This window comes from Limanda limanda, chromosome 6 (assembly GCF_963576545.1).
Source record: "Limanda limanda chromosome 6, fLimLim1.1, whole genome shotgun sequence".
Taxonomy (NCBI): domain Eukaryota; kingdom Metazoa; phylum Chordata; class Actinopteri; order Pleuronectiformes; family Pleuronectidae; genus Limanda; species Limanda limanda.
The window spans coordinates 22,188,599-22,203,022 of NC_083641.1; the positions used below are offsets into that span (position 1 = coordinate 22,188,599).

At 42.1% G+C, this 14,424-nt stretch overlaps 1 protein-coding gene across 1 annotated transcript in view; it reads right to left on the reverse strand.

Moving 5' to 3' along the window:
• Positions 1–14,424, reverse strand: part of pitpnm3 (PITPNM family member 3) — a 62,326-nt gene that overhangs the window by 35,043 nt on the left and 12,859 nt on the right. Inside the window, exon 3 of the mRNA XM_061072540.1 lies at positions 9,059–9,166. Coding sequence (XP_060928523.1) covers positions 9,059–9,166 — 108 coding nt within the window. The remainder of the gene's footprint in view (positions 1–9,058; positions 9,167–14,424) is intronic.

The following is a 14,424-nucleotide window of genomic DNA, read 5'->3' on the forward strand; positions in this document are numbered from 1 at the left end:
TCGATATGTGCTTTATGAAGCTCAGTGGTCTTTAGCAACTCTCTCCCTGCGCCCATTCCCTCCCAAACAAATGGCCGAGGCTACAAAGCACCATGTGAAAAGTTGAAAAAGCCTCACAGCAGTTCTGAAGAATCAGTGTCATTTGCAGTGGTTCAAAGCTCCGAGACGTTTCTTAACTTACCCCCTAGAGAGAGGCTGAGAAACAGAGCTGGGAAGATGAAAGGGCTCTTCAGAGAAGTCTATGAGAGACGAATGAAAGGACTGAAATATTGATCTATAGATCCATGTTTGGATCCCTCTCCTCTCGTGTCCTATTCTGTGAGTGTAACTAAGAGTGAAAATGTCATTATTCCACGAAACTCAGCATTGCTTCTTTCTGTTTTCATATTCTGTTTATCTCTCTCTGTGAATCTTCTTCCTTGCAGGTCTCAGCCACTTCTATCACCAGCATTCATCATCAGCAGGATCCGCTGCCGGGCTCTTCCCAGGGAGGATGGAAATGCCAAAATGCCCTCAAAGTTTCCTGCCTGCTGGAGTGTGAATAAGCTCATTAGAGCGCTACAGTATCGCTGTGATTTATCTGCGATCCAGGAGAGACCTGCAGAGAAAACAGCAGCGTTGGCGTCTTTTTGGGATATTTTGTTTTTGCCTCCAAACCTTTAGCTTAATTCAGGAAGACACGCTGCAGTTTGAGGGAACATAAGAAAAGGTTTATGATGCAGAACAAATCCTCCGATTACACTGGTGGGGAATGATTATGAACACCTTCCAGTAAACAGACGTGTGAAAACAATCAATATACTGAAACAGTATGTGAGTATAAAGAAATCAGTGGTGGTAATAATAGTAAAAGGGCTTATACTATTGATTACTGCGTGAGAGATGGTTATTGCAATGACCTGCTCTGTTCGTAGGGTATATCTCTCCACCCGATAAATATAAGTTCAATATTCAGTCTCTTTTAGCTTATAGGCTGCTGACTCCTTTCCCATTTGCAAGAGAGTCTGCCTTTCTGTTTTTCTACCCGGTCTTGTTTACTGTCACAAACATCAAACAATAAAAGCTGAGGCTTTCTCTCAGCTCGCTGTCTGTCAAATTAGGGCTTTCACCCGGGTGTCCGATTGGAAAGCTGCCAATCAGAGTCAGAGCCGGTTAGTCATTTGACCCGGGGGTGGATGCCGATTGTCTCTTGGAACCAATAGAATGTTTGGGAGACAAGAGTGAACCATCAGAGTAGTCGCTGATCATAAAACCAAAACAGTGAGCTGAAAGAGGCTAAAATGCATAGAGCTAAAGGAGTGATACCTTTACTATAACACATGACTCAATCCATTTCATTCACCTGTCCTAGACAGGGTTTATTGGAATGGCCAAACGTGTTTACAGCATTATTTACTCCAATTCCCTCCATAGGGTGCTGGAAGCGTGGATGACAAATGTAGATGATGTTGAATTTTTAGTGCCTGCACATAAAATGGCTTTAACAATATATTTCACTCCGAGCTTCTTCAGGTTCCCTCAACAACGAGGGAAGCTGGTTGCAAACTGCACTCCATAACAAATCTCTTCTCTCACGCATGACGAATCACACCCTGAGGTCTGGTGCACAGTGAGTCCCGGGATTCTGCAATGGATGTTTACATTTGCTTTTCATCACCGGCAACGTTTCTGTCTCTGTCTGTATTTATTAGCAATCTCCATGAAAGATGTCACGTGGAATATTTGCCGTTATTTGACAAGGCTCCACAGTCCAAATACAGCTACATGGATTGAATTAATAACTTTTGTGTTGCAAGTAAGATGTTAAGCTTTGACTCGACAGTGTTTGCTGATGTGCAGCAACAGGTTAGGGTGCTCATTTGGAGGAACGTTATATCTGCCGACCGGGTGAACAGCCCCCTCTGACCCCTGGCACAGTGCAGGCATGCCAACAAGCTCGGCCATCTGTTCACCGCTGCCAAGATCAGGGTCTGTCGTGTTGCCCTGCTGCACAAAGACCCCAGGAGATGCCACCAGCTCCGTCGCATGACAAACACCCACATACACAACATAAGGTGAAGGAGCACATAAAACAGACGCACAGACACATACATTCAGACACATGCACACACAATCTGTGTCTAACAGTCCCAGCTGCTCCCTGTCAACATGCTGCCCTGGAGGAGACACTCCTGGGCACGTTACAGGCGCACACACACATACACACACACACACACACACACACACACACACACACACACACACACACACACACACACACACACACACACACACACACACACACACACATATACACTTACAGAGTAACTAAGGACATGCTGATTTGATATTCAATATCTATCTCTGGCCAAATCAATGCATCAAACATGGGGAAAAGATAACAATTATAATCATTATCCATATCAATAGATATTAAATGCTCAAAGGCAAAGATGAAACAATAAAGAAGCAAATATGAGTGTTTTAGAGAAGTGTAATCAATGTTGGAGACAGTAACAGGTGCAAAAAACTAAAGTGTGCAACAACAATAAACTACTGGTATCGGAAACTTACTTTAAAGAAGAGTTTGACATTTAGGGAAATAGACTTATTTGCTTTTTTATTAAAATGTCTGTAAATACGAGGCTACAGACAGGAGATGTGAGCTTTGAAATGGGGAATAACAAGCCTGGCTTTGTCTTAAGGTAATAAAACCGTACCAGTAATTCTACATCTCAATATGAACTTGCATCATCTCCCTTGTACATCTGTAAATGAGCATGTATGCTAAGCTAATAAGCTAATTGACAGTGGTTACGATGTTCTCGTCTAATTCTCAGCACGGAATGTCATTTTCCATTATTTATTTTAGACGAGACATGAGTGTGAAACTGAGAAAACTGTGAAATTTAGACAACCAAGCAAATGTGTACAAGGAAGTTGATGAATTTAGTTGTTAAACATTGCAGAAGTGAGTTTAACATCCCATAATGAGCTGCAAAATGTCTCATTATCAAGTCTGACAGAAGGGAGCAGCTGTGTTTATAAACTGAGTCATGTTGAAAACCGTATTATTTATTTAAGAATACACATTGGATAGATTGTATCAGTATAACATATTTTCAATGTTTTGATATCGGTTTTGTAGAAGGACAATTTGAGTTAAGTTAATCTTACACGATCAAGGTCACACATTTATCTCTACATAACATACACAAGGGTTTACGGTTTGAAAAACATCTGACTCACTATAAAAAGGAACAACATTAAGCCTGGGGCTGACTAGAAGGTTTTAAAACTCTGAACCAGTTTTAACAATGTGAGAGAACACGGACATAGTGACAGATTTAATCGATTTTTAATCTTGTAATCGTCATTGTTGTTTGTCCAAGTAGACAACATTGGGTTTGTGAGGCTTCCTGGTCAGTTCTCTCTCATTGGCTATTGCAGGCTTCCGTCGGTTTACTATTCGAGATTGGGGAGGCACAGATTTAATCTGTAGCAATGAGATTATTTTGTAAACCCCTCACACTTCATGATTATCTGGGAAGATAATCTACACCTGCGACAAAACTCAGGAGGAGAAACAGGCATTATCCTTCATCCTGGAGCAACAGTTATTCTCTAGGTGATATACACAACAGTTATATAATTGTAAAATGAAAACTGATCTAATTGTGGATATTAAGTAAATAATATATTTTAAGTGACTATTAAATGCTATAAATTGAAGGCTATAGGTGATTCTGACCCATGTCTACCTTTTGTCACCACAGCAGCTGAACATGACGCTTCTGCCATACAACACTCGATAAAGGGTCAAGGAAAGTGTTAAAAACATCAGCAAAAGAAATCTATGGCGAGCTGAGAGGCGTGACGCACTGCAGTGTTGCCACCCCCCCCCCCCCCACTCCCCCAACCCAACCCCCAATCCCCAAAAGGGCTGTAAAAAAAAACAGACGAGGCAAAACAATCCTCCAGCGAACGAGAGACGAGTCTTTTAAAGCCACTTGTTACAATTATCTCACCTCTCCCTCCTTCCTGTGCCGTTTGCACTCTTTTAGTAGCGTTCGGCAAAAGAGATATTTGTCTTTCCAGCTCAAACGGCTCTCAAGGCAGTTTTGTTGTCAAGAGAAAGACAAAAACATTTCATTACACAGGGATTAAATAGAACAGGAGATTATGCCTGTGCTGGCGTCGTGTGTTTAAATATGACTTGACCAGGAGGATGTGGTGAGCAGAAAGCAGATGAGACCTGAAATGTAAATTTTTCAGCGTCTCTCCATCTCTGCAGGTGTTTCTGAATAGAGCTACAGGGAGCGTGCAGGGGAGAGAAAGCTGTGGTGCGGCACGGAAAATGGAAAATCATTTCCCCATTCACTGCATCTCTCTCCGGGTCACTTTGTCTGGAATTAGACTCGCATAGCACATTCTGTTGACGGGATGAAAAATGTTCTGCGCTGAGTTGTTTGGCTGAGTTTATCTCTTAGTCATCACCACCCAACTGTCTCTTTCCACTGAAATGGCCGTTTTAGCCAAAGCTATCCCGGCTTGGCAGCACCGGCTGAGGAAGCAGCCAAGTTGGACTTTCTCTTTTTCAAGGAGTCCGTCATTTTATTTTTTTAAAAGATCAGTTACGTAACACAGTTATTTCAGGTTCGACTACATTATGCAGCATTAGTCAGTGAATGGAGAGGAAAATAGATGAGTGTGGAAAAGAGCGTGGCATAAATACACCGATAAGAGTGTTTGCCTAGCGAGCAGATGGAGAGAGCCTGAAAGAGGTTAGATCACACAAGGCTGCTGAGCAGTGATGAAGAGGAGTACAGTGGAAAATAGAGGGGCGGTCGTGCTGCAGGCAATCTTCTCCATCATTGAGGTTTTCATCACTATAAATTGTCTGCAATGGGTGAGACAGTGTTTACAGTCACCAGCGGCAAGTGGAGCAATGCATGTGGGAAAATGGAGCAGGGGTGATGTGATAACATGATGGGAGGAAAGTGAAGGAGCAGCCGAGAGGCCAGGGGGAAACGGATGGTTAGAGAAGCTGAGGAGACCTGAGGAGGGATTGGAGGAATAATCAAGAGCAGAGGGAGCGGGGATATAAACCCGGAGACACATTTTGAGGAACCCAGAAATAGATGGAGATCAAAGGGTGGTGGCAGCCGAGACCAGACTGAGAGGAGACCAGCTCAACCTCCAACGTCTTCCTAATGATCGCATTTTCACATTGAAATAGAAATATTTTTTCGCATGTGGGTGAACCAGCCGCTGTTCGGACCTACACACAACACCACGCTCCACCAACTCCCACCTGTTACTATAATGAGGCGATTATACAACCGGGCAGCGGTAGCCACGGTTATTAGTGACTCATGTTTAGGATTTTAGCATAGACAGGTAATCTGTTCAGCGTAACTGCAGCAGTAACTAAGCAGTTACAATTGAGCCACATTCGCAGATGGGTGTATCTTCATAGTTTGTGCTAATGCATGAATGCAACTGACCTTTTTAAAGCAGCTGTAATCAGTATTTTTATATTAGTGGCCACAATTAGAGACAAATCCAGAAAAAGTCCTGCACCTCAATAGTTGGTGGTGACCAAAAACAGAGCTAAAATGTGCAAACTTGACTTTTATTTATCTGAAATGTTGCACCAGGTTTTTCAGAACTGCAAACTCAGTGATAAAAAGAAATTAATTGTAAGTGATAATAAGTTGGTGGTGCGTTTGGAGTTCGTTGCCCTGCCCCCTGGTGGTCAATGAACGCAGGTACAAAAGATTTGTGACAATTAACACCATGTACTCAATTGGATATTTTGCAGTTGAAACACAAACTTGTTCGGATTCTCCAGTGGAAAAATTATTGTAACTTCATAAATTACTTTCATTTAATACTTTACTGGACCTGTGTTGTATCGGTTGTGAACTAGAAACAAGTTGTTTGTAAAACAGTAGGTTTAAAACATCACAGCGATTCTTATTATAATTTGTAAATTTGCTCTCCCTTCACAAATCAGTGTCTAGATTCCCGTGTGAATAGCCACGACAGATTATTTTGTTGATACCCAGTTTAATGAGGCCGAGTTTATATCTTTTAATATTCCTGTGTGTAGGATGTAAACAAACCCTCAGCAGGCATTTGCGCATTTGTATGCAGGTCTTTGTCGGGGAGTTTCTATTTTGGGTGCATTCGAGTTAGTTGCTCAAGCATGAGAGACAGAGGGAGAGAGAGAGAGAGAGAGAGAGAGAGAGAGAGAGAGAGAGAGAGAGAGAGAGAGAGAGAGAGACAGAAGGCTGTTATCAATACTTTCAGGGTCTAAGTCAAATTCTCCTCAGCCGTCTCTGAGGTTGAAAATGTACTGAAAGCACCAAACACGTCTTTTATTTTCATTTTTGAATGGGACAAGACTCCATGAAGTTGAATCAAAGGTCTGATAATAGGTTCATGTTGTTGTGTAGTGTGATTGAAATGGAAAGCACCTGCTGTACGAGACACATTGATTACATTACAGGGAGGTGGGGGGGGATCTAATCTGTGCTGCCCTCTCTCTTTCATAAAGAAGATAATCATCATGTTTTCATACATAATAAAAGATGAACAGATTACACACAGGATTGGCTTTAAGGTTTTCCTCCTTCCAAACAAGGCTCTGAATGGACCAAGTTACATGATTCTCTGGTAAACCATGTTCCCTCTAGAAAATCTGCAACAAATCTATTAGGGGTTCCCAACATTTTATTAAATTTAATGTATTTTGACAGGAACTAGTACTGCACTAGAACATTACTGTGTAGCTCTGAGAAGACTGAATAATACTGCTGCTGCAGCGGAGCAGCCCACAGAGCAGGGTTGGGGGGCAGAGGGGACGTGTGTGTGTGTGTGTGTTTAAGATATTCACAGTGCACCCTCCTCTTCAGTTACCAGCACACGACTTGGTACAGCATCCCTGCAGGGGCGGCTTCTTTCATCTCTTCAGGACCAGCCCTCGCTCCCACTGAACTGCCGTGATTAAAAGCATCCACTCCACTTTGTCAATCTTCAGAGCTGACCTTCACAACAAGGGCCGCTCCATTTGTCAGGAAACAAAAGCCAAAAAGAGGAGCCGTGCTACCAGAGCATGGCGGTCGGAGCTGTGAAGTTCAGCCGGTAATGACATTTACACGCAGTGATGTGGCAAAATCGACACCGATTGTTTATCGCCGCCAGGTTAAACCATTTTTTGTTGTCCACTTTGCAGGTTTTTTTCCTTATCTGATCAAGAAAGAAAGCTTCATATTCACGACAAAATATAACATTTTATATATATTTAGATTTGTATTCCCGTTTGTGCCATGATTGGACTCTTGCTGCTGAGATAATTGCAAATGTCCCCTCTGTGTGACCAATACAGGTTTATCTTAGCTCATCTTATCTCACCTCGATATAAGAAAAAGCTTCACCTCAATGAAGCGATTCTCTGAATAAATGTTTCCCTCTGAGAATATTCTTTCAGTGGATTCACTTATCTTTTGAGTCTCTGGTGTCATTATCCAGCCGCTACAGCTGAATTACATATCATCCAGAGATTCAACAGCAAAGTGTTTTTCAAGACACAATGAGAAAAGCTCAGTTGGCGTCTTCAGGGACCATCATTTAACTGTTGCACATCAGTGACTTTAATAACAGTTTCAGAGGGATTGATGTAAGAGAAAACTTCTATCCAGGATGTCAGGAGTAAAAGTGTATTGATGTTTTACAGCCTATAATAAATAACAAACAAAAAATATCGCTAAAAGGTCATCCAATCTGGCGCTGAGATAGAAATAATAAAAAACAGCAGTTGCCTTATTAAATCCCCAGGCCCTTGAAATGACAGCAACGAGGAAGTGAGGACGAAACCAAACAAACAATATAGAAAAGAAGGGATTTCTGTCCTGTACCTGAATCTGAGCTCAAGCCATTTGTAGTCCTGTCAGGTTTTGTTTGAAATTTGATGGTGGACTTAAATGGAAGTGAAAACAAGATTGGAACCTCTCTGCTTTCAAATAGTGAATTTGATTCAAACCGATGTTTTTACATGCGCATAAATAAACAGAAAAAGCTGAGGACGAACACAGACGCGAACGTGTTTCGAGCTCAGTGCTTCGTCCTCGAGCGTCACAGAGAAAGGAGAAGGAGCAGTGAGTTCGAAGCACGCTGGATATCTGCAAGATCTCAGGCAGCCTTGTGTTTATTCATGCTCAAATAAAGCATCCGTAACTATGTTCACCCTTTCCAAGCAAGGAGCAATAGTGACATAACAATGTGGCCTTTGCATTCATTTAATGACTATAAAAATAAAGAGATGTTGGCAATGCACGGGTAAAGCGAACATAACAAGTAGAATAAATCGCAGCATTGAGTTAATTCGCATGATAATCATTTCTAAAGTGATAAACTTTTTGCAAAATCGTGCCTTAAAAAAGACAAACCACAGTTTTTTAGTTAATTCTGTTTACTTTGTACCTATTAAATAAAATGTTATTGTGCATGTCCATTTTTATTTTGCTTTTGATACTTGTAAGACTTTCATCTTATCCTAAATTTCCATCTACACTTTCTTGTTACTCCCCAAAGGAGAATGATTAAAGTTTCATTTTGTCTTTTATGCTCCCACAAATAAACTTCCCATTTATTCTCTGTCTGTTGTCAATGTGCAGCCAAAGAAATGTCTCTGTGCTCCACGGGTCTTCAAACTAGTATAAAATCCATGTTTAGTACCAAGTGGCTGGAATCACACCATATCAGCATCTGGCAGTTTCGGTCTAGGGGGTTCTCACAGGTCTGCATGTACTTAATACAGCTTTAAATGGAGCCTACAGTCCATTCAGAGCCGACTCATCATTATCATCATTCAGTGGATAACTCCCACTCTCATTGCAGACAATTTGAACCTTCATTATGGACGTGTGAAAAGGCAAAATACACACAATACAATACAGTGTTGTTCACACTTAAGTGTCTGCATCTGAGTGTCATTATAAATGTGTGTGTGTGTGTGTGTGTGTGAGTGTGTGTGAGAGTGTGTGTGTGTGTGAGAGAGAGTGTGTGTGCGTACCACGTGACTGGTCCTCCATGTGTCCCATGGTTTCGATCTGCTCCACCAGGTCATTCGAGTTCCACTGACTCATTCCAAGCAGAATGGCGCTCTTCCCCTCCAGAACATCTGCTGACGCACACACACACACACAAACACACACACACACACACACAAAAAGAGAGAGATGGTGCATTAGTCTCCCTCTCTGCATGTTAGTAAAGTGGTAGCTCGGTGCTTGAGCTCATAACCGTAACGACCGCCCCTACGCTGCGGATGTTTTGACTTATTTTTCCAGCTTTGACTTTTCCTCAGGTGCTTGACTCACATCTGCCTCGTTCTTTTACTGGTTCTGCGGCTCCTGTTTGGGGCGGACCCCTCCCACCTGAGGCAGCGGGTGCACGGTGCACACGACTCACACGGTGCTGGTTTTCTGCCAGCTGGGCGTTGTCTCCGCCCCGTTTACATCTGTCTGACCAAACATCACACGCTGATTGTTGCAGCCGGAGTCGACCGCCTGATGCGCGGCAGATAAACAACCCAACAAAATTCCACAGGAGAGCCGACAACACTGCAAACAGCCGGGTCTGGTAAACATGCGTGGTTCAGGCGGCTTTTCAAACACAATAATTACCGCTCTACTGCCGTTTGCCAAGATTTACAAAGCTGCATTTTAGCCTGAACGATTAATACAAAGATTAAATACGCCCTGTAATCAGCGGTGTAACATGTTTATTGAGCTTTGCAGACATGAATCTGGTTTTACAGGTTTACCATCGTCTGTGAGGAGCTTTATTAGACCTGCAGCCACACTGGCGTCGGTTTGATTATTGGCTGATAGAGATTCAGTGCCTGCATCATGTGCTGCCTGCACTACATTTACAGACCACCCCCCGCGGAGTTCTCTGGTAAACAAACCCAGTTATGATGAGCTACTGGGTTTCAAGCAAAATCTGTGTGGAGACTTAAGACCTGAAGGATCATTTCGAATTTTTGTATTTAACGAAACCTGCAGCATTTATATCAATGTTCCGATCGGTGGGCAGACTTCACTGTCTTCTGGTGGCACATTGAGTAATGACCGTAGAGCTCCACATCCTCCCACTTTACAGAAATGAAGCCAAGATATCACAGATACAAACGCAGCCATCATGCGCCAATGAGTGTGCGTTTAGCATCGATTAGGGAAGGAGTCACAGGAGCGAGGTCCCGCGGATCTAACCTGACCCACCCGTCTTTCATTCGTCTTATTCTTGAGTATGTTACCCCAGTTTGGAGGGAGGCAGTGAGGGGAAAACAAACGATGCTGCAGGATTATCTGCATCCCATCCTCTCCTCTCCCATCACTAAGTGGAGGGCATGACGAAGCCCCCCTGTGATCCCTCTCTAACATTTGTTCATCGCCTTTACTCAGGTTCCCGCCTGTAGCCTCAGGTCCCTGCTGTTTGCTTCGGAGGCTCAGGGAGAACATATAGTTCCCACGAGCAGAACCACGATGCATGAACTCTCTTCTTCCTCGTGCTCTCAAACCGTCTCATAGTTGAGTTGATTATTTTTGGTACAACGATATTAATCTCTGCTCTAGCTAATGATTCAGAAAAAATGTCATATCATAAAAGTCAGGGCTCTGCTTGAAATTGATAAGTTAAAAACCATGAAACCAAGCAAAAAAGTCATAGTTTGGCCATCGACTCAGACCTTAACTTTAATAGCCACATCCACACAATTACAAGGTCATCTCATTACCACCTGAAGGATTAAGGGATTTATGCCTCAATAGGATTTAGAAAACCTTGTCCATGCATCGATCCTCAGCCGACTTGTCTATTGTAATGGTGTGTTCGCAGGTCTCTCCCAAAGAATCGATCAGAAAGCTGCAGCGCATTTAAAATGTTGCTGCTCACGTCCTCACCAACACCAAGAAAGTGGATTACATCACTCCAGTTGTGAGATCTTAACACAGGCTCCCTGTCTGTCAAAGAACTGACTTCATACTCCTGCTGTTGCAGGTTTACTGCAACTCTGAGTTCTTTTAAATCAATGCTGAAGACTTTCCTTTTACCAAATCAAGTAATTACTCACTATAAACACTTTTATTTCTTTTTCTATACATTTATTCCCTTTTCTGTATTTAATTCTTTTCTTTTTTGTATTGTCTTATGTTGCTTTTACAATTTATATATTTTATTTAAAGAACTGAAAAACAGAAAAGAAATCTGCTATACAAATAAACTCGCCTTGCCATAATTAGAGCTTGGTAAAATGGCAGAGAAAAAATATTTATTCATTTATCTATTCATTTATATGACGTACATTCCAGCCAGCCAACAGGGGGCGATCATATCAATTTGGCTTCACTTTGGAGGGACCTGTCATGTCCTCCATCTTTATAGATGTGATTACTAGAAGAATAGATTTGAGCGCTGAGCACCAGTGGCAGGCGTATACTTCATTGTCATGGTAACACACAGTTAAGGTTGTGGAATGGTCAAGGATAATAGAAAGTGACTTTGGATTTAAGAAAAGCAGCTTAAGCAGAGACAGCAAGAAAAGAAAAGAAAGAAAAGAAAACACCTGTGTGGTCATATAAAAATAACTCTGTCAGAATAAATGACAAGTTCTGTCTTTTTCCTGAAATCCAGTGAAGAGACAAGCTCGGTGTGGTTCAGCATGACCAACACGGCCGTCTGCCCGTCAGTGTCAGCCAAGACAGTCCGAGACAGGATGAGTCACGCAGGAAGAAGCTACTGACAGGCGTCTCACACGTCCCTGCCTGGCAGCTCGGAGAGACTCTGCTGGGTCCCGTCCATTCGGGTCACACAGCAGACCTCTCTGCTGGACACAGACCGTCTTTAACGATCTGCTCCGACTTGCCATCCTCCCTCCCTCGGTGCCCCATCTTCCCTGCAGTCCCCCCCGGCACTAATCTGACTGTAATGATGCACGGACATGATACGCACTCTCACGGATTCAAACAAACACGGACGAGCGCAAGGGGGAAATGGAAAGCAGCGAGAGAGAGACACACACGCAGAGAGGTGCACCGTGGTTGTGAACAAAGCGCGGCGGGATGTAAGCAAGCCGGTGGCTGGACAGGACGAGAATGCAAAGCAGGCGTCACAGCAAACCCTGAAGAAGCAGGGTGCAGAGACGCTCGCAGCCAAAACACAAGCTCCTCTGAAGAGCACAATGTGGTGGAGCTGCGGAAAAAAACTACCTTAGCTAAAAGAGAGATCCAAAGGAATAAAGGCGCAGTGCAAACAAACAAAAAGCACAAGCAATCAAGATAAATACAGATTTAAGTCCCCACATCTCCTGCTTTGGGAATATATGAGCTAAATCTGATTTGGACAACAGGAAAAGAGAGAAATTGAGGTGTGGGATTTTTCCTGCAGTGGACTGACCAGAGGGAGAGTGAGAGACGATTTAGAAACATCCTTCAACCTGTCAGCTCCCAGTGAATAAGTGTCAGAGAGGAAGAGAGGGGAATAGACGCTGTGATTGTCAAACGATGAGGGAACGGCCTCAGATGACCTCCACCACTCCAATTTGTTTTCGCACTCCTCAGTTCCTCCATCTCATCATCATGCATTAGTTGCTGCGCCGAAATTGCCGAGAACACTACTCCAAGCTTTATTTTAAGCCAATTCAACTTCAACTAGGGTGCACTGTGAGAAATTAGATCAGTTGGAGGATCATCATGTTAATGGCTTGAATAGGAGGATTCTGGCAGGAAAGCAGGCTGCTGATAAAGGACGGCATTGAACCAGCATGAGTGAATCTTACATGCAGCCAATAAACATGTTCGCAGATATAAGACAGAAACACCATGGAATAAAATGGTAACTTAAACTTGCCATGAAAATCCGTACAGATATTCATGGTCCCCTGATGATGAATCCTAATAACTTCCCCTAATTTTTCCACTTGAATTTTACCTCATTCTACTTGGAATAAATACTAAAATATATGTTTCCAGAAGTTTGTAAGATTTAAATGTTAAATAATGTTGTAAATAAATGTAAATCTGACAACCATATGATTAAATTATCTTTTTTGCCTTCATGTTGTATTGTTTAAATTTCTTAGTATAAACTATAGTATTTGTACTCACATGATTCACATGTTGTACTTTCCTTTATTCTGTATTTGTGTCCTTGAGCTTGATCATATGGGAAAACCTGATATTATTCTGTAAAGCCTTGTATTTGTGTCCTTTTTTTATTGTTTGCTTCTAAAGACCACAGCTCTTTGGGTAATTCTGTTTACTTCGTACTGCTTTAATAAAATGTTAATGTGCATGTCTATTTTTATATTGCTTTTGATACATGTACGACTTTCATCTTATCCTAAATTTCCATCTATATTTTCTTGTTACTCCCCAAAGGAGGATGATTCAAGTTTCATTTTGTCTTTTATGCTCCCAAAAAAGAAACTTCCCATGTATTCTGTGTCTGTTTGGGTCGATGTGCAGCAGATTACACAAAGCAGGTGTTGAGCAGCCAGAGTTTCATTCATTTCAAAGACTGTGGCAGCTGGATTCACTGATCAACACACCTCTCACAAAAGAGAAAGAAGTGAATCAGTGAAATCACCTCCTGCAGGGACTAGTTTGACAAGCACACCTGGGTTTTTCAATCTAATATTAAAATCCACTGCTAGCAAGAGTTTTTTTCTTTGCCCTCTCCAAACACAAAACAGTGAAACTTTCCAAATAGTTTATTTTGTTTCCCTATTAAATGTGACGTAATGTAAAACTGTTCCTGTTTCGCCTCAGGAGAAACGTCGGACTTTACCACCAGGATGTGAAAGCATCTAATTTTTTACAGTTACAACAACATAACCTGTCTAAAGATCTCTAACAGCTGGATCTATAATACCATCAAATTGTCTTCTGTCCTAGTTTTACACAACAATTCATCCACATGTGCACGTAACGTTTTGAGAGAACTTGAAGTTGAATATATAAAACAGAGAAACACGGAAACACAAACTCCTTCCACCTTCAGTAGCAGAAACAGACAGTTTTGCCTTTATGCATATTTGCCTTTATGCCAAAAGGTCGGAGATAATTATGTGTTCCTACAATATGAAGAGGAAAGGTTTAGGTTATCTATGCATCAACACATGAAATAGTTTCATCTGGTTTGTTCCAGGCGTCACCACGAGATCGCCATGCAACCAGCTCCAATTCACCGCACTCAGCCAAGAAAGAGTCTCACCACAAACCACATATTCATTTTACCCTTAGAGTTTTTTTTTTATCAAGGTCCATTTATTATTCGCTAGGAAATTGAACATTGTCAAAAAACAGTCAAGTGCACCGGGGTGAAAACATAACCTCCTGGCAGCCTTATTATAACTAGATTTCCTACTTGTTTACAAAC